Source organism: Poecilia reticulata, linkage group LG14, assembly GCF_000633615.1.
Source record: "Poecilia reticulata strain Guanapo linkage group LG14, Guppy_female_1.0+MT, whole genome shotgun sequence".
Classification (NCBI taxonomy): domain Eukaryota; kingdom Metazoa; phylum Chordata; class Actinopteri; order Cyprinodontiformes; family Poeciliidae; genus Poecilia; species Poecilia reticulata.
Genome location: NC_024344.1, coordinates 16100563 through 16121145, shown reverse-complemented (window position 1 = coordinate 16121145; position 20583 = coordinate 16100563). Strand labels below are relative to the sequence as shown.

The following is a 20583-nucleotide window of genomic DNA, read 5'->3' as shown; positions in this document are numbered from 1 at the left end:
TGTGTGTGTGTGTGTGTGTGTGTGTGTGTGTGTGTGTGGAGAGAGGGAGCATGATTTAAATAAATGAATGTTGCAGTTTGACAAATTTTCATCTTTGATTTATCCATTGATTTATTTGCTTTATTTAATAAAGCAAATTTATTAAATAAAGCAAATAAATCAATGGAATTTGATAAATAAAACACTATGTGTTAACCAGCAGGCGGTCCGAGTGGTGTTTCAATTCAGTTCAATTCAAAAATACTTTATTGATCCTAAGGGGAAATTAACTTATTGCTGCATAAGTCAGTTGTCAGCTGTGAATATCACGCCGCTGTCATTGTCAATGATATCATGCCACTATCAAAAATGATCTGCTATGTGTTTTAAAGACAATCTCCTCCCACACCACTTCGTCGGCCCCTTTTGCAAGATGAAACATCGGCTGACTGTGAATGAGCACACACACTTAGCGGTTATGTCGAATGTGCTTGATGGGAGTTTAGGAGACAGTGACGACTTTTAAAATATACATACTAAGAGAGGCATGATGTTTTAAGTTGTGTTTTCTTCCCGTGATCATAGATATATATTTTTCTACAAGAAAACAAACATTTTACCCACCAAAACTTAACTTGCGCTTAGAAAATAATTTGGCGAATCTGCACCCTATCAACTCATAGCTAAACTTACATAGAGCAGTGTCATTGAGAAACATGGCCGCGTCCACGGGGCCTGCAGATGCTGCTGCCTCAGACTCTACAGGTCCAGCTTCCTCGGTTCCGACCATGGGCAGTCCAACGATCCAGTATAGTATGGTTCTGGAGCACCTGGTAGGGGAGAAGCGGCCCATTAAAGATCTGAGACCCGGAGTTATGGGGGGTCTGCCGGTGCCTCCGAAAAGCGACGAGCAGAAGATGATAGAGAGGGGAATGGAGAGCTGCGCCTTCAAGTCCGTCCTGGCCTGTGTAGGAGGTAAACAACCGCAGGCTTGGGGATAATTAGGTTACGTGTTAATAGAAAATGGTTTATGGTTGTCACTTTTCTTTAGAATGGATGAAAATCAATGTGGCGTAGATTCGTATTAAGGCACATAAAATCCAGAGCAGCCAACTTTTAGAAGTCACTTTGGTGAATAAAGTCCATCATTTGTGTGTCATTTAATCTAAGAAAAACGCAGTTGTTAAGTGAAAACCTCTGATGTTCTTTGGGGAACATTAGTACACAAAACAGCATCATGAGGACAAATACAGGGCAGGAGTGAATGAGTTATCACAGCTTTAGCTGCTTCGCAAAGAAGAACCAAGCCAAAAAACAAAACGCATGCGTCATATTCCTTTACAGTTTTTCTATTACTTTGGTTTGGCCTGTCCGATAACATTCCAATACAAAACAACAAAGCTTTTGGTTGTAACGTGACAAAATGGGAGGCAGATTTAAAGATGATTAATACTTCTGAAACCGCCGATGAGAGTGTGTTCTTCACCGTTAGCGGCAGTGCTTCTAGTGGCTCCTTATTTGTATCTGATAATGGAGCGTTTGTCTTTCCACAGGGTTTGTCCTCGGAGGAGCTTTTGGTGTGTTCACTGCTGGTATCGACACCAACGTCGGCTTCGACCCCAAAGACCCCCTGAGGACGCCGACGGCTCGAGAAGTCCTTAAAGACATGGGCCAGAGGGGCATGTCGTACGCCAAGAACTTTGCTATTGTGGGCGCCATGTTTTCCTGCACCGAGTGCATCATTGAATCAGTGAGTGGCATCATTTCCGGTGTTACCGAATGCGACATTTTGTATGGTCATTTTGATTGTGTGTTATTTTGTATTATTATTGTTATTATTGTAAAGAATTTATAATATATTTTACCAAGATATTTAAATATTGATCTAGCCGTTTTAACCTCTGAGGAAAGGTGTTAGAGCGCCCTCTGCTGATTAAATCTGAATATTACTCAAAAAGGGCTTTTAAATCAGGAACTTTATCACAAAGTGAAACACATTATATTTATTGATCTGTCTGTTTATTTCATTCATTTACACTTTAAAATAAACATATCACATGTCACAAACGTTTTGAACGAGAAGTAGTTGGAAGAAAAAATATCTTTATAGTCTACCCCTTCTCTGAAAAGTTAATTTGATATACCATTAGCAGCTAAGCATCAATTAACCATTCATATAGATACTTCTTTAAATGTAAAACAAACAATGCATATAAGAAAGCTATATTATCTTTGTAATGATGCAGCACTCTACTGACACAGATGGATGTTTGTTAATTATGATAATTTTCCATTTGCAGGTGGTGAAAAGATGAGATTTAAAATTAGAATATTACACCAGACCAATAAAAAAATTCTGTAAAAATATAGAAATGTGAAATGAATGAAAAACATGTTTAATACCTGCTGAAAAGTTATTTTCAAAACATACTTTTAACCCGACGAACGGGCCCCACCTAAACTTGTATTCTAATTTATCGAATACGACTTTGGAGGGGAAACCGCAGTCTTTGTCCTCAGTTGTGCCCCATGAAGGTAAATCCATCAGTGTGTTTGCATTCGTTTGCTTTGCAGCACAGAGGAAAGTCCGACTGGAAGAATGCGGTGTACAGTGGCTGTGTGACCGGAGGAGCCATAGGCTTTCGCGGTAGGTAACCTCCTCCTTTTCCGCTGGCTTCACCCTAAATGTGGGCTCCGCTTCATGTCGTTCCCCCTTTTCTCCTTTTCTTCTTTCCGTCGCGCAGCTGGTCTCAAAGCCGGAGTCCTCGGATGTGGAGGATTTGCTGCGTTCTCCGCTGCCATCGAATATTACTTGCGATGAGACGAGAGGCTTTTACGGACGAGAACTTGTTTTCTATGTGGACTCGCTGCGAGGAAGCCGGGGCACAGAGAGGAACGTCGACGAACGTTGGCTTCAGGGACTCTGCTGGGACCTGAACAGCGCTTGTAGGGGATGTTCCTGCATCTCCAGTCACAGAATCTCATGAGCAGAGAAACTTCCGCACTACCGAGACCCGGAAACCCGCTGTTTGGTTACAGACTCGTTATATAAATTGACAGGATGTAATCAAGTAGGATTATTTATATTAAAGTTTTTTTTTTTGTTTTTTTTAAGCGGTTCGTTCACTCAGTAATTTTAACAATCAGAGGTATTCTAGTTTCGATTTTTCTGACTTCGGGAATTTTCTGAAACATGCAATGCCTCTTTCTCTTTTCAATTTTCAATGTGTGTGTGTACAGTATGACGGCACTACGGGTTGTTGTCAGTATCATTGTGCTCCGGATTATGAATTAAAGGAGTTTAGAGGATTAATGCTCTTTGTCCTCATTCTTACAAAATAAACATAGTAAAGATATTTAATGGGCTTTTATCCTCAGATCCCTTTAGTGATGCCCTTAAATAAAATCCATCACCAACAACAAGGTAGATCACATCCCTGCAACTTGCAGTTCCCCTCTAAACCAGTTGGTGGCAGCAGTGATGTATGCTTAGCATGCATTTAGAAATATAGGTGTATATTAATTTGCTTCAACTAAACATTTTCTTTCTTTAGTGAATTATATGGACAGTACAGATGTGATTCCATTTTAAATCATGTCCAGTCTACAGGATTCACTGGTGAACTCCAGCTACTGGAGGATCTCATAGATGATCAGTTTAGAGATCATTTTATACTAACCTGTTATGTTTTTGTTTATATTTTTCCAAAAATTCTGTTTTTTCTTACTTTGTCATTAGGTGCTGTTTGATCTGTTTTTAAGGATTCTGCAACAATAATGTGGGAAAAGTGACGGAGGTGAGAATACTTTCTGGTGGCACTGTTAAGATTAGTTAAAGAAACTGATATTCATCAAAGTCTGCGTGAGCTGGTGGCATTTGGAAGAGTCGTTCTCAGCAATGACGGATATTGGCCACTAGAGGGTGCAACATGCGCAGATTTAGTCTCCAAACAAGCTAAAACTGTCGAGAAGCATTTGGTTTCCAAATCAGTGTGGCTGCTGGCACAACAGCTTTGATGCATGATGTCATTTAATGCTGTTAAAATCTTTATTACCATCTTCATATTTAAACACCATTTTCTAAGCAGATATCATTACCAATATGGGGAGACACTTGTGAAAACTCGTTACTGATTTCTTTTGTATTTTTGTCACTCCTCGTTTAAATATATCTTAATATCAGTCGAAGACAACTTTTTTTCAGTTTTCAAATCACTACTTCATTTATTAATGGAGAAATACATAATCCTCACGAGAAAAAGCAATTGACCCCTAAAGCTAATAACCGGTTGTTCCGTCCTTGGCAGCAACGGCAGCAATGTAGCATTTGCGAGGTTTTAACCCCATTTTCTCTTCTCTGTGATTAACATTTTTGGTTTATTTTAGGTTTTATGTTGGATACTCTGACAACTCTGCATTTATCCAGACTTGTGCCGTTGGTACCGGCACAAGGAACCACCGGGTTCTGACCCCTTCTGGCGGCATTCGACCACTTGTGACCGCACTGACCTCTCTTTAGTGATTTCTTCTTTTTGGCAGTGAGCAGGACCTGGATGTGGATAGCTAGTCTGTGTTTAATCTCAGTTATTTAGTGTTTTATGAAAGACCAGGTATGTTTCGATCCCTTATTTTTCCTTTTAATTAAAATCATCTTTTAAAAACCGCCCTTTTTTGTATTTACTTTGATAATCTTTAATATTAACAGTAGAGATGTGCCGATCAGGTTTTTTTCTGCCGATTCCGATCACCCATGAGGGCCGATCACCGATACCAATCACCGATACCCATCACATAAATTTTTTTTTTTTAATCATAAGCATGAAAATAATAAATTATGTGGAAAAATGAACCATTAATTCACCTTAATTTTTGGAGCAGAAGCGGCGCTCCGTCTGTGAAATATTACCTGTAGCGCGCAGCAGCAGTTCAACAGCGAGAGCAGAACCAGCATCTTACATCGCAGCTCGAAGACTTAAATCATTTTGCGGGTTATTTGTTTAGCTTTCTGACCGTCATGCTAATAATCCGGGTGAGTGTTTGTAGCTGTGCGCTGCTTTACCTGCCGTCTGATCCTCCATGTCTTTACTGCAGTGAGCCTCGATGTAGTCAAACTCCGTCAAGTATGGCATTGTTTTCATGCCATATTAGATTCGCCGTGTTGATGCATTTTGACCTGCTTCACCCCTCGTACTTCAACACGCAAACTTCCCCATTCACTCAGTGCGTTATAGTTCCACATCGCTTAGGATTTGTTGCTGCACGTTTGCGCAGTGTGAAGGAAAGAGGGATTATGATCGGTGGCCGATCGATCGGCACACCTCTAATTAACAGTGTATTAATCTACAGAATTAAGGGTGACAAAAACCCCAAAAAATCTACATGAATAATTTTCACAGACACAAAGTGAGTGCTTCAATATTTTTTTTAATTTTACTTAAAAAAAAAAAGAGGGAAAAAGTTCACATGGACAATTAGTCGCAATATTACAGCATATTGAAATTCTTCTCAAAGGAAGTAAAATACAACAGTTTGTTTCTTTTTATTCTTATATTAAAAATATCAAATATTACTCATTTAGCAGTGCTTGCGTTTTCTTAAGATATGTAGGCTTGATAGCAGAAAGGTTGGCTTTGTATCGATTTCTTCGTTCTCCTTCCCAGAGACGACCTACCTTTGTGTTACCCGGCCAGAATTCACCGACAAGCTGAACATGCAATGAGGGCGTCTACGCAAAATCGTCCTACAGATAACACTGGTGCAGCAACACACACTTGGAACAGGCTTGAAATGCAAGAAGAAGCAGAGGAAGAAAATAGAAGCCAACTGTTCCGTTTATGGTGTTATTCCCCCTCCCCCCGCCCGCCGTCAACCCTCGTGTGCCCTCGCTCGTCTACAAAGTGATCAGAACTGAACTGGCAGATTTATCTTCTCAGAACGGCTCACCGACCACGCGGTGGTACAGAAAAAACTGGCTTAAAACCCCCAAAACAAAACAAAGAAACATCACTACCTGGATAAACTTCAAAAAAACAGACTCCTTAGTCTCTAGTTGCACAAAACTGTACAGGCACAAATATTATATATATATTTTCAAAATAAATAGGGCTAATTTTGGCCAAGACTCAGCGGAGAGGAGCGTCCCCTGTTCCTACGGAGACACAATCCTTGCCGTTTCTTGGAATGGCTTTCCAGCCGCCTCGGAAGTTTGCTTAGTCCCTTTAACACGAACTCAAGCTCTCAGTGGAAGACATCCACAGTTCTACTCTCGCGCACGCACGCAGACACACACACACACACACACACACACGAAACCAGGGGAAAACCAAAAAGGAAATAGAAACAAATGAGGAACGTTATTATAAAACATGTAAATGCCGTTTTTTTTTTTTTTTTTGTGTTTGTTTTGTTTTTCTGGAATGCCTCTGATCAGGAAACATAAACTCGGATATTGTCCTGTCCACTGCGCCAGGCTGTGGTCTCTGCCCCGCCCCCAACCCCAAACACCCGCCTGAACATTTCCCCGGTGTGCTCCCACAGAGGCCGGTCGCGTTGCCGCTGCAAAGCGCTCTCCGAAATCGCCCCGCCGGAAAGCGTTTTGTCTTCCTCTTCAGATGGGAAAAGTGAGGGACAGCAGCAGAGACAAGCGGTCTGCTGGGAGCAGAGCTGAGGCTGGAGCGCTGGGGTCCGAGGTCTGGGTGGAGTCGCTCTGCGTCACCCTCGCGTTCCGGGCGAAGCGGCTTTTTTTTTTTTTAGACGTCAGTGGAGAAGTAGAGCGTGTTGCGCTTGAGTTCGGCGAAGGAGATCGGAGGATGCTGCAGGTAGTAGAGCAACACCTGGACCTGGAGAAGGAGAGGAGGAGTGATTACACACCTTAATTTATTGAGGTTCTTAAACTTTTTCATAGTCTACCTCTTGAGTGTCAATGCTGGGGGTTAATGCAGAGTAATGCTAACACCCCCAGGTTGCCCGACATGTTTGGGGACAATTTTTTTTAAACTTTGAGGCTTGTTCTCTCTCTAATCTTGTTTTGAAAAAAAAAGAGAAAAAAAAAACGTTTTATGTGTTTGACATCATTGGCAACCTTAAAATCTACTCTTCCAGAATCTGTAAATTACTCAAAATGTGAAATAGGAGACTTGTTCCTGGTTTTCCCGTGACCAGTCACATATTTGCTGTTAATTGGAGCGATGTAAATAAACTAAAATTAACAGAATTTATAGGATATCTTAGGGCTGGACAATAAATGAGTAATATATATGGCGATAGACACAATCAATGTCAACAGATGTCTGGCAGAATTTTCAATAATTTTGCTGAACTCTGATCCAAACCACATGGAATTCTGGGGGATGTAGGCAGAGGAAAAGCTTCAGTCTCTCAACCTCTCATGACAAGCTAGGCTAGGATAGTGGCTCCAACTAACTCTCTCTTTGGTAACCTAGCAACAACCTGTTGAGTAATTTCATGTTTCACCACCACGTCTCAGAACTGCTTAAAAATTCCATCCATCCATCCATCCATTTTCTTCCGCTTAAAATAGTGAAAACTGTGGATAAAACAGTAAAGGTTACAACACCAATTTGGCAGCATTTCAGGTATTTAAAACAATACACTGTGACTGATAATCTAACATGATTTTGTCGTGATCTAAACCAGAGGCCTCATCATCCAGGCCTCCAGGGGGCAGTGTTCTGCTATCGTTAGAGTCCAGCACACCTGATTCAGATGGATAAATTGCTTCCTCAACACTCAAGTCACCCTCTCAAAAGTCCTGCTAATAACTTATTTTTTAAATTCTGGAGTGTTAAAGTAAAAACATCTAAAAGTTGCAGAATACCTGCCTTTAGCTCTGGACCATCGTATTCTGTCACGGTTACTAAAATTGCATAAAATGCATAAAACTTAAGATTTGTGGAAAAACTTTGAAAACTTTGTTTCTTTTTCCACTTCACAGCTACGCACAACTTATCAAATAAAATCCCAGGAAACTAGACTAAAGGTTGTTGTTGGAACGTCCAATATGTGGGAAAGCTCAAAAGCCATCAATTCAAGTGACTGAATGATCCCATAAAAATCTATTTTTGAGAAGTTAGCAATTGTTTAAAAAAAAAGCAATATAATTTACATTTTGGAACCGATTCGAGAAGCATTTTTCTTCCAAGTTTAATACGTCGCATAAACATTGGAGTAAAGGGTTTATGAACACAAATTATCCTCAGGACAAAGTAGGAGCCAGCAGAGACCTCCTGCATTTCCACGCCGCCCGGTTTATGGTGTTTACTTCAGACTTGTTTATCCAGCTTAGAGAAGACCTCTGCTCACATGAAACCCGTCAGTCAGGAGAGATAAATAGACGGTGAGAAAGCTAAATACAGCTGGGAGAAAGGATCCCGCTGGGACGGGTCAGTGGGCGATGTGGGAGTCGAGTTAATCTAGAAAACATGTGCAGCGGCAGCAGAGGAAGCTGCTCTTTCTCACTGTCCATCGTAAAGCTTACCGACGGAAAACCACAGGAGAGTCAGGGAGTGAGAATTTGCATCTATCAGCACTAAAATCGTGTACCTGTGCCATGACATCATGTGACCAGATGTCGGAGGCGCACGTGATGTGCTGTCCCTTGGCGCTTTCTGACTCGGAGGGCCGGAGCAGGGTGGGTCCGAACACGGTGGCCAGGTTATGGAGGGACATCTTGTTGACGGGCTCCTTCTCAGCCACCCTGCAGGAACAACAGACAGGAAATATTTCATTAAAGGCAGACTCTACAACTCAGTTTTTAAATATGAAAGCAGTTATTGAAATGCTAGTTTTAGAAGTTTTCCTGCAAAATTCGCATTGGATTTCCACAACAAAAAGACGCTATAATGACACGGAATTTTTTTTTCCTTTCTGCAACCCCAAAAAGTCTGGATATGGTTGATTTAAAAAAAAAAATCTTTTTGAAAAAGTTGGATAAATTTAATTTCATTTAAAGCCTAATTTCCTGTAGTAGATAGTAGTGACATTTTTTTTTAGGGTTAATAAGTGTTATGAACGAAATGCAGCTCTAAAAAAAAAAAAAGAAAAAAAAAAGAAAAAAGTATCTCTTTGCATTGTAAACTTTGATGGTGTGAGTGTTTCTGCGTACCTTTTCAGGTGCTCCAGCAGAGTGAGGAAGGTCATGAGGTTGGGGTCGGGCAGAGAGCGCAGAAGGTGCATCATGCAGTTCTCCTTGGCTGCAGGGTCTGAGAGAGCTGAAACAGACAGGAAAACACATGTCCAATTATGTCCTGAAAGCCTGTTTTTTTGTTTTTTACTTTAAGCATGATCTTCTACAGCTGAGCTGGAAAGTCCTCCCACCTATGCCCTCCATAAAGGCTGGGTAGAGACGGTCTGTGAGAAGAGGCTCCGGCAGCTCCCTGAAATACAGCTTGAGTGTTCCAGCGATGGCGTTTATGTCCATGTCACTCAGCATCACCAGGATGTCTTTGGTATCTGCGAATCGCGAAGAGAGACCCGTTAGAGACAGATCACACAGGTTCATCGTGGACTTTCAGCAGAACAGCTGCTCTCTCTTTAGCTCCTTCCTCAGCGGACAGATGCAGATGGGGGTCAAGGTTAAAAAAAACAACAAAACCCAACAATTAAAGGTGATCTTGACTCTGACTGGTCATATCTTAGGGAGAAAAAGCAGCTGTGAGGGAAATTGAGAGACTGTTACTGAACACAGGACAGGAGCATCTGACAGCTGCTCCTCCTAAATACTAAAACCCCCGGCTGCAGCGGGAACTGTCTTTCTAAAACAGACGTTAAACACACAATATATCTCTAGTGAATTACATTTTCACTGAAGACGACAAAAAAAAAAAAAAACCTCATTGTTTTGCTCATGTCTATTCAAATGAATATTGTTAAGAGCGAGCTTAGGACTTTCCCCAAATGTAGAGTTCCTCAGGTGAGGTTTGACCGGTCAGTGTATTCACATTTGTCACAATCCAAGAAAGTTTTAATACCAAATATAAAAAACAAGAAATTATTTTACTTTTTTCTTTTTTCCAATCAGTATATAACTGATTACCCTTTCTTTAGAAAATGTGAAATGTCCCTTTAACCTTTTATCAGGATATGGCAAGTCAAATTTAAGACTTTTTAAGACATTTTTAATTCCATCATGAATAAATATAAGAACTAAAAAAAACTATAAATAATTGGGAATGGTTTGTTGTCCGTCTGTGGCTCTTGGCAGCAGGTTTGTGCTCGTCACACTGCATATGGCTCTCTACAGTTTTAACCTCCATAATGCCAAACTTAAAAGTTTGCGCAGAAAGCACATAACCCTATTGGCAATAAAACTGAAGCAAAAACAAACATCACCCAGCCAACTGGCGATATATTTGTACTTTAAAAGGCTCGACACACGGGAGGTGACTTCAAGCTAGAGAAGCTCAACAATTGCTTGAGCTTCTCTAGCTAAGTGAACAATGACGTTCGTTCATGTGAAATTTTGCGATCATCGACGTAGACGTGTACACTCGGGCTAGTGACGCGACACAGGAAAGTTGAAAAATGTTCAACTTTTGTCGCTGTCGCGTCCCGTGTGTTGGGTTTCACCCAGAGCGTCGACGACTTTTGCGTGTTGCTGTCATTTGCTGCTGTGTCGACCCCCCATGATAGACGCAGAAAAGCTAGCAAGGCTTTATTAGCAGAGTTAGCATTAGCCTTAACTGCCTCGATTCGCACAACGTGCACAACTCAAAACTTCTGCTTGCCATTAAAGTTCCAAGAAAAAAAGAAACTACGTACACGTTGAATATATGAGATTACAAACTCCTGTCATGACCAAATTTAAGACAGGTGAATAACATACTTAAGGAAAACTTACATTTTGTTTCATCAATTTAGGACATTTTAAGCATTGTGGTGGTGGCTGTTTGTTGCTCGGCAGGATGCGTCCGTTTACTCCTGCAAACTGTTTGTGTGTATCATAATAAACAACAGGCACAAATGCGGTGAGGCTTGGTTTTCAACATTTGTCCAAAAACAGGAAATGAACGTACTTAGAGTTTATGAGCATAAACCTGGACCATATGGAGAAATGGGGGCCATTTCTGGAGTCAACGCTCGGTTTTACAGTGAGACAGATTTAGACACTGTGGGTTTCAGATCTAGCGGTACAGAGCTAGGAAACAGTGGAGGCCTTACTTGTGTCGAATGCTAATTTGAGGGCCTGGATGTCCGTGGCCACCCCTGAGATCCTGTAGATTCCCACTTCGTCAATCCCCCTCTTCTCCACTTCCTCAATGCACTGGCGGACGATGTAAGGCACCTTGGAGCGCTCGCGCCTGCGGACAATCACCGCCGTTAGTTCTCAGTTGGCGAGCAGACAACCGATTTAGCTGGCCACAGCGCTTACTTTGTGACCACGTTGATCTTCACTCCAAACACCCCGCTCTGCTTTTTGGACGGCGTTCTCTTCAAGCTGAGGTCCCGACTTGTAAACTTCATGGAAAACTCCACCTTAATCTGCAGATTGAGATCCAGATACATTGTAAAGTGACTCCTTCAGACACACAAACGCAACTGTACAAACATCTCCGAGCTGCTCTGTTTCTTGTTATCACGGCAGAAATACAGACGGTCAGCTCTGTTTGGGAGTAAAACGATCTGTTTGGCTTCAACAGAGCATCCAGCTGTCATTTGCACTTCCTGTGGATCTGGCCAGAAATACAGCTGTGCTAAAACAGTGTTTAACCAGAGGAGCTGCCTCTGCTGAACACAATAAATCAGAGTACTGCTACAATTTAACTCTAAAGAGGAGTTTGCCGTGATTCTTACCCCGTTCATCTCGATGACGTCCATGTGCCAGTTCTTGGACTGCACGGTCTGTGGGTCCAGCTGAAAGACACGAAAGACAAATACAGAGGTTAAAATCTTTTTTTTTATTTTTTTTTACCAAATATGGGCAAATATCTAAATCCATGTGGTCATTTTTCCCCAGAGGGGAGCTGATAATGCTGTCACATTCTGGCTGAAAAGAATGACAAAGTTGTGCACAGTTGTTAGACTCTTGTGGTATGCTAATCTTGAGAAAAAGCAACACATTATCACAGTATTTATGTATTCACATAGTTCTAAACCAGAACATGTAAATTTGTCAAAAAACAAACAAACAAACAAACAAAAAAAAGGATAGCATTGTTTTCGCCAGCTGATCGAAAGTGCGCAGCAATATGTTGGAGTTGGGCAGCACTGTTAGTTTATGCTCCATAAATCCAAAGAACCTCAAAACCCCCAGATAAATATTTTAGTAGGTTTTTGAACGATAACTTAAGAATCAGAATATTCTTCTGAAGAAGAAAAGATTATTTATTAAACATTTGCTGCTTTAAACAGCAAATTACCGCAAAAGAAAAAAAAATCTTACGAGGTATTTTTAGTCTAGTTTCTAGTGCCAATATCTTAGCACACTTGAAAAAAGACAAATCTTTTACAAGTAGCTTTCCAGCAAAATTTCTTAATTTTGATGAAAAAGAGCTAGCTCTACGGGCAAATTATTTCCAGTACAATATGAACTAATCTGTGGAACTAGTTCTTTTTTGTATCAATAATTAAGGTGTAACCTACTTAAAACAGTTACTTCTAATTTAGTTTAGTCTTATTCCCAGTTCTTGAAGATATGTTCACTGGAAACTAGGCCAACAATACCCCAGTAAAATGTTGTGATATTTGCAGTGCTAATTTGTGCTGTAAAAAATAAAATTGTTCCTGCTCGGTTTCGAACCGAGGACCTTTCGCGTGTGAGGCGAACGTGATAACCACTACACTACAGGAACTGAGTATCATCCACAGCTGTTAGAGAGGGACAGCAGCTGTCCCTCTCTAACTAGACACATGAAGAAACAGAATGGCAGAGAAGGCACAAGCACCATAAAATTTTAGAGAAATAACCTTTGACCTGCTTTTTGTGTATCCTCTGCATCAAATCTAAGTCGGCTTCGATGGGTAAAACTGCTTCCTTGCAGCTCCTACTTTAGGAATGAATGATGCCATCTCCGCCGTGCTTCCAGCACTTGCCCCTCGGCGGTCTCTCCAGGGTCCAACAAAAGCTCCAGATTGGCCCAGACACTTGGCCTGCTGCTCGATACATTCTCCGAGTCTGAACTTCTCGTCCCACGAAGCCCTCCAAGACCTCAGCGAGGGCAAGCTGGTGTTGTTTTAAGCCTCCTGGAGTCTGCGCGCTCTGCATGAGGCCAAAACAGCTAAGTACTTTTTTATTGTCGGTTTTAGCATCTGCACGCCGCAGTCATGTCATTACACCTCTGCACACCATTAAATATTCTCTCCGAGTGCATTTCATTAGCTCATAAAGGAGCCATTTAGTTCTCCTTTCATGCATTCCTATTACTGTTCCAGGCTGTTTTCCCAGCAGGGTGGGAGTTTGTGTCAAAGGATGGGTAATCACCACGACTGGGTCTGTAGACGGCTACTGCCAGGAAGGGAAACGGGACGCACTGAAAACGCCTCCTGTGGCTCACTGGAGTCTCAAGGAAAACAATTCTTTTCATAGATGTGCTCCCCATTACTCTCTGCTCATTTGAAAGAAAGACAGAAAGAAAAAAACTGATTAAATATGAATGTACGCAAACAGGGTTGTAAAAACAAAGAGGATCCATTACAGACAGTGGCTGCACTCAGTGACCCGTCTGAGATCTGCATCTCCCAACTGGGCTTCTCTTTATTAAAAAGAGAAGAACTTGACCTACTGGCCTTCTCTCGGCTTTTATGGGAAATGATTTACTGTGACCCGGCGGGCATGCATGGAGCAAAATGACTCCGTTTTAATATAAGCTGAAGACTGAAACAGCAACTCTTTTCACACTAGTTATTTTTGTGAAACTTCCAAACTTACTTTTTTTTTTAAATAGTGGATCTGTGTGGACTAGCTAGTCATAGCTTAAGAAAAGAAAAAAACAACTCACTATTTTGATTTATCTCGACTCAATTTCCACCTTAAGCTGCAAATGTAGGTTGAAAGCTTTACAACTGAGGGGAAAGGTTGAATAGTGTCAAAGAAAATACAAGTTACAACTGCTTAGAGAGAATGTTTTGAATCTTTAGCTTAGCACTGCTTTAGCCATGCTCAAGATTTTGTTTTCGATTTTGATGCAATAAATGTTAACCCATCGTCACATTTATTTTTCTTCTCCTAAATTAATTGTTTTTTTTCGAGGCCTCAACATATTAAAAAACCCACCAAATGTAATGAAAATTGTCTGCCTCGTAAAATGTTTGGATTTCAATGGAATTAAAAATGGGCATGGTCAATCGACTCTCTAGCGCCCCATAAATTGAGATAGGCCAACTGGTAAATTTGAGAGAGCTAGAATTGGTACATAGATAGATCCCCCTAAAACAAGGTAAAAGTCTCTTGGAGGTTTGTTGTAAACCCAAAAGGAAGTTGGCCCTTTTAGTCAAAGGGTCATATTTGGCCGTTTCTGACTTTTATCCTAAGGATTTTGACCTATCTGCTACATGTTTGGCGAGTGTGTCCTTAAGAGATGGAGGATTAAAAGTTATCAAAATGTTGAGTTATTTTGAAAATCTTTTTAAATGTTTTAGCGTTCACGTAAAAAGGTTGAAGTACACCAAACTTTGGACGAATGACTCCTCTCATTCTCATTCTTTGGAATTCTGATGTCAATATTGACATCCCCACCTCCTACTGGAGCGAAGGTGTTACTCCTCTTTTAAACTGAATGCCAGATGGCAAAAAGAAAGAGTTCAATCAAAAAAAAAAAAAATCTCTGGTGACATTGGGCTTAAATGTCAAAAACATGTTTTCAGGGCAAGAAACAACTTAGGTGAAAATGAGGGGTGACTTAGTGACAGGGAGAGGTGTAATCTTGAATGACAGGGTGACAGTCTGGGAACCAGAAGGAAGGGAAGTTTAAGTAATACAGCAAAGTCTTGGCACAGGAAAAAAAAGGTAGATAAACAAACACTGGACAGAATTATTATCTGAAAGTGATCAGTAACTAAATCAAACTATGTAGCAAATTTAAATGGATGATCTCTTAAAGCATATAATGAACTCATATAGCATAAAAGAGATGAAACCTTACTCTTGGCTGGTTTACTGTGTCCTCAAGGACGTAAATGCACAGGTATTTATTTCTCCTTTTTGCCTGATTCAGACAAATGTCCTTTTATTTGAATATCAAAGCAAATATTTGCACTTGTGGACTTGTACAAAACACAATGAAAGTTAAAAAACCAACTGTCCCACATAAATTCTCCGTATTTTGTGGTGTAATTTCAGATAACGTCACCATGGCATCCAAGATTGTGCCAAAGACTTTAGCTTAAAACAAGCAAAGAAATCCTTTAAACCTGCAGAACAGCTGTGTGCACTGATTTTCAGCATTCTAGTCAAGTCAGGTTCTCAATAAGTGCATTAGCTTTATTTCAACCATGTGTTGCTCTTACAGTGAACCCTACTTACTTACATGGGAGCACATGGCCCACTAAACTTGACCTCACATATTTCCCTTCACCTCTCAGCCCTTCGGTGTGCTCAGCAGGAAGCATGCAGCTCCACATGATCCAGCCCACATGTAGATAGAAAATCCACGTCTGATTTCTACATCTATTCACACTCCTGTCTGAGCTCTCTGCCATTTCCACACAAGCAGAAACATTAGTTGTTAGCCAGGTTGTAAAGCGTGTACCCTGTCGGACTGATCTGCAGACACGGAACAAAGCTCATAAGTCACGCTGTTTCACAATCACATTATTTCAACAAGCTCCTGGAAGAGACAAAAAAAAAGGCTGTTCCCGCCCGGTTTCGAACCGAGGACCTTTCGCGTGTTAGGCGAACGTGATAACCACTACACTACGGGAACTGGCTGGCTACCCCCTCCCCCTCTGCTGCTCTTACTCAGAGCTGCAGCACTGTGACTTCGGGAGGCTTTACAGTTTCTCTGAGAACATGTGGTCAGACTTTAGGTCCGGTATCAATCTGCTGCAGTATTTACATGCTGTGGACAAATCCTCCGGGGAATAAGCGCAAAAAGGTGTTAAACTCTCTTGTTAAACAACAACAAAAAAGGAGTAACTTTGTGTAAGTAATGCGAGGTAAGAGTATAACTGTAGTTAGACAGCCTCATTAAATTAACACTACCCATAATAAATCACCCTATTTCTTCTTGCTGTTGACAACCTTCGAGAAAGAACAACTTGATCCTTTGATCTGCAGGAAAATTATAATGAATTGCTGCTTTAATTCCCCCTTTGTGTTTAATCACAGTTTTCCTGCGCCTGCTCTCTGGCTGATTAAATATTCATTCAGCAGCAGAGAGCTTTTTATTAGTTCTTTAATTAGAACGCGGCGCAAACTGCACGCCTGCTTGGCTTTAGCAGGATTACAGGAAGTGTTTGTGCAGCGAGTCCCAGCTAGAACATCACCCTGCAGTGTGTTTGCTCTCCGGAATATAAGGAGCGCGCCTATTTTTAGACGTCCTGCTCATATAGGCATATTGCTTACATGCTCATCAGTGGTGAGTCTTTTTACTACACAGCTGAGGATGGCATCAGTGCCACGGGATGAGTTCAGCTCAGCTGCCATGTTGCCTTGCCTCCTTACTTGCACATTTGAGCCAATAGACAGGGATTTTCCAACAACCGATGGTTGTGATTTTTAGAGTTGTTACCTTCACATCCAGTGTATGGAATCTGCCTGTAAACAGGAGCTTACGGATGAGTACTATGTGTTTGGAAGACGACTCTGCATGCAGCCCAGATGAGTAGAAGCTCTGCAGCACACTCAGCTGGGATTATCTCATAATAAGAGCAGAATAAAAGAGCTTAAATAGTTTTTAATGACAGAGTTCTGAGTAAATGTTTTATATAATGATTTCAAAATGCAATATTTTAATACATTAAGGATTTATTTTTCTTATTAGCACTTTCTTGCAACCTTCTGCCAGTGAGTAAAGCCTGAGATTGTTCCTGAATAACTCTAATAGTGGTGTAGTGAGATCTAGTGCCAACATAATAAAGTGTTGGCACCAACCGTTTTAATGCAGTCAAGTTGATGCATGTATCCCACTAATGCCAAATGATGCATATTCTACACATACCAAGAACTGCATCAAATTATTCTACACTAGTGATCAGAATAATCAGCGCAGAATCAAGTCAAGTTAATGTGTGTGTCCCACTAATGCCAATTACTGCATATTCTACACATATCAAGAATCATTTTAATTTATTCTTCACCGATTACAGTTTGTCTAAGGACAAAGTTTGTGATTTGAGAACCCTGCATTCTGTTTGTAAAAAGGAAAATTCTGATAACCCCGTCTCATGAACCCAGTAGTGTGTTCTGTTTTGCTCAAGAATCTGATTTTCCAAATACATTCGTCACAAATGTAATTTCTTCAAACTCAACATAAAACCCTAACCGTGAGATTGTTTTATCGCGTACGTATGTCCTGACTTAATGCGCCTTGCCTGAGAAAGAACACACAGGTTTTATTGTGATATAGAGATGATCTATATGAGTGTTTCATTTCCCCTGATAAACCCTCATGTTTTCTTTGGCCAGATCTGCAGAGATGGTTTTAGACACAATCTTTTGCGGATGCGGCATAATACAACGCTGAACTCATTACCTCGGTTTTCTGGTGATCTGTAATCCTTATCTCTGACAACATGGAAGCAATTAGATGATCTACATGGGTTTCCAGGGACGTAAAAACGGCATCTTTAACTGCACATAAGCAATATAACGTGTCGGTTTGCACAAAGTTTCATCTCAGCCCTGATGCGATAGTCAGCTTTTTGTTTGGTGAAATAAAATCCTCACTCCCTATCTATCCGTTTCAATGTGTAATGAAACTCAAGCCCTCACCGCCTACATAGAAGATCAATGCCTACTCGTCATCCTGCAGGGGCAGAAGCCAACCTGCACGCTTTCAGCCGTACTGCTAGAAGCCAGGAGGTTATTCTAGGTATCAACATGAGAATATTTTACTGACCTCTCGGAGCTCATTTAACCAATCACAACGCAGCACAGGGGAGGGGGTAAACGGGGGGCCAATAAAGGGCTACACCCGCCGGTGGGGACAGACGGAGATTTATGTGGCCTACATAAAAGGGCCATTAAAGGGCTGGCTGGCATTTTAAGCAAGAGCGAGGGATGAAACCCTAATATCTCATCTGCACTAATCAACATACTTAAAAGGAAGAGTATAATTTTGTACGAGGGCTAAAATGCAGAGGAGGGATGAGCGAGGTGGAGGGCAGGTGATAATGGCTACATGTTCCTCTCTCTGATGGTTAAATCCCGCGTGATGGCTGCATTGTTTTCTCTGCCAAAGTAACACTAAAACCCACCCAGGAAGCAGGTCACCAAGCAAGCAGACCAAAAAAAAAACAAAAACTCATCCAGCAAAGAGCCGACCTGTAGCTACTTCATCATCTTTTGCTCTTTTGTTAAGACACGTGAGATATACGACGTCTGGTTCCAGTCCAATTAGTGTTCCTAAGTCAGCCTCCCCTCTCATCTCGCTGCGTCTTAATTAGGCTCGGCTGTCAGCTGAAGCAGGAAGAACATTTCCCCGGTGTTCCTCCGTGCCCTCGCAAATCTTTTCTCATGCAGATTCCTCTGAACAGAAATTAGATAACATGCTGCTTGCCATAGGTGCACCCGAAGAGAAAAAAGCAATAATGTCTGCTGGTTTCCCTGCCTTGCTCAGTAATCACAGCGATGCTTTCTTTGCTCTTTTTTTTTTTTTCCTTTCGGTTGTTGCAATTTTGGTAAATTTTTTGGGCTGTAGAGTTACAAAAATGCTGGCATTCAGGGTTTTAAAAAGTAAATATAACAAAAACAAGTACATTAATCGCTTCATCTATTCGCGAAAACACCCTGGAGGCTTTTGTTATGTTGCCATTTCGAGCGATGAGCTCAGATGATTTAACATCCTCTCATCTCTGAGAGAGGTCCCGGTTATGTAGGGGCAGAAAGGCAGCATAGGGGAAGAATAAAGAGAGAATTGTATAAGAGCTGATAGGATCAAAAGGCAACTATGCATGCAAGTGCAACACGAGTTTACTCAGCCAACTAAAAATAAAAAAAAAATAAATCTACTTCGAAATGAATGAATGATTGTAAAAATGAATGGGGCCTTTGAGACATGATGGGTGAGTGGGAGATTTTTCTGCAGCTTTACTCCAAGCTGGAGAATCACTTTTTTATATACTATTGCTGACACTGAGAAAACAGCGTGAGAGGGGAAGAAGAAATCAATACCAGACCTATGGGTCAATTCAGTAAAGGCTGGTCTTAAGGTGTAATCCCCTCTCTTATTCCTCTCAGATTGACAGCGGTCAGTGTTCCTAAAGCAGCTATCGAATAATGGAAGACATCAGAGGTCAGGTAAAGTCTCAGCTTGGACGCGGATGCTGAAGCGGCTGATTATGCACACTAAATCAAAGGCGAAATTCTGCCGATGCGCTCATAATGAGGTGACGACTGCTGAATAAACATGCGCGAATGCAGAGCAAAACTGCCTCACAACATCTAATTTTATATCTCAGTTAGTCATAGCTGAAGGGGCACGTGAGCAGCTTTGCATATAATCAGAGCTTGCTTGTGATATTTCAGAAGCAAGAAAAAAAAACATCTAAAAAAATAAAGACCGGCTCCTCTTTAGCTAAAAAAGAACAAGTCATGATTCAGATCCTGCATTTTAAGTATGGCTTAATAAAACTTGTATGCCCTGAAACCATATTTGGGTAAATAAAAACATGATTTGCAAATTGTGTCTGTGTAATTTATACTGAGAATTAGGCTGATGACAGGAATTGGTCAATTTTTAGACTTTTGAAAACACACTATGGCTACAATCTACCCAGTAATGACAGTATCAACACTCTTTGGTGAGGAAGTTGGTACTGTAATTAGAAGACTCAAAGACATCTACTGTCTGCATCAGTGGGGTGTTGGAAAAACAAAATCAGAGGAGGCAAAGTGACATGTCTTAATTTAAATCATGCTGTGACAGCAAGAGAGAGCAAGACTTCAGGAAATAACAGGAAGACCAAACAGACTACCTCAAAGTTGCTCTTTTTATATCCACAAACTTTGGATATAAAAGTTTGTGGATAGACTAAAGTTTGTGCATTTGTCTTCCATTAATGGAAGACAAAGGCAAAGGAAACAAACAAACATGGCTGTTTTAAGAATGCTATTTACTGAGCTAATTACTAGCATGACACGCTAATGTCAAAAATCAAATTCATTCATGTCTGTTTTACATGGGTATTATTACAAACCTGAAGAAAATGTCAAAAGCATTAAAACTCAGTACTTTTTAAAGAACATGTTTTTACAGCTTTTATAGAAAAATTGGATCAGGTCAAATTCTGCGTCTGCCGGTCAAAGACGATATGAAAATACTAACTTCATCACTTCAACCTGAGGGTAATATCTCAAATGAACAGCGGAGGGAGCAGTTTTGACTACGAAACATCTCAGACACATCGAGTCACTCATTTGTTTTGTCTTCAGCAGGAAATTAAAGGGGCAAAAGACACTGGAGGCTAAAAAAAGAGGCTGAGATGAGT

The 20583-nt window shown here is 40.9% G+C and overlaps 3 protein-coding genes and 2 non-coding genes across 9 annotated transcripts in view; 1 reads left to right on the top strand and 4 right to left on the bottom strand.

The window, feature by feature from the left end:
* The window catches only part of specc1 (sperm antigen with calponin homology and coiled-coil domains 1), a 91478-nt gene extending 90776 nt beyond the window's left edge, over nt 1-702 (bottom strand). The window contains exon 1 of the mRNA XM_017308625.1: nt 673-702. Coding sequence (XP_017164114.1) covers nt 673-687 — 15 coding nt within the window. The 5' untranslated portion in view covers nt 688-702. The remainder of the gene's footprint in view (nt 1-672) is intronic.
* On the top strand, nt 679-3292 carry timm22 (translocase of inner mitochondrial membrane 22 homolog (yeast)). Its single transcript, XM_008428053.2, has 4 exons — nt 679-954; nt 1533-1729; nt 2554-2626; nt 2724-3292. The coding sequence occupies exons 1-4, from the start codon at nt 696-698 to the stop codon at nt 2798-2800; spliced, it is 606 nt and encodes a 201-aa protein (XP_008426275.1). The 5' UTR covers nt 679-695; the 3' UTR covers nt 2801-3292.
* Nucleotides 3293-5383: 2091 nt separating this feature from the next.
* abr (ABR activator of RhoGEF and GTPase) overlaps nt 5384-20583 on the bottom strand; it is a 135384-nt gene continuing 120184 nt past the window's right edge. For 4 of the 5 annotated variants that reach the window (XM_008428048.2, XM_008428050.2, XM_008428051.2 and 1 more), the window contains 7 exons: nt 11791-11850; nt 11369-11478; nt 11158-11297; nt 9316-9450; nt 9104-9209; nt 8542-8695; nt 6729-6818 (listed from right to left, as the gene is read on the bottom strand). In XM_008428048.2, coding sequence (XP_008426270.1) covers nt 6729-6818; nt 8542-8695; nt 9104-9209; nt 9316-9450; nt 11158-11297; nt 11369-11478; nt 11791-11850 — 795 coding nt within the window. Of the gene's footprint in view, nt 6819-8541; nt 8696-9103; nt 9210-9315; nt 9451-11157; nt 11298-11368; nt 11479-11790; nt 11851-20583 lie in introns of all 5 variants that reach the window. The other variant, XM_008428046.2, reaches the window with a different exon arrangement.
* Nucleotides 12716-12788, bottom strand: trnav-cac (transfer RNA valine (anticodon CAC)). The gene has a single exon. It is a non-coding gene; the product is annotated as a tRNA-Val (tRNA).
* Nucleotides 15785-15857, bottom strand: trnav-aac (transfer RNA valine (anticodon AAC)). Its single transcript has one exon. It is a non-coding gene; the product is annotated as a tRNA-Val (tRNA).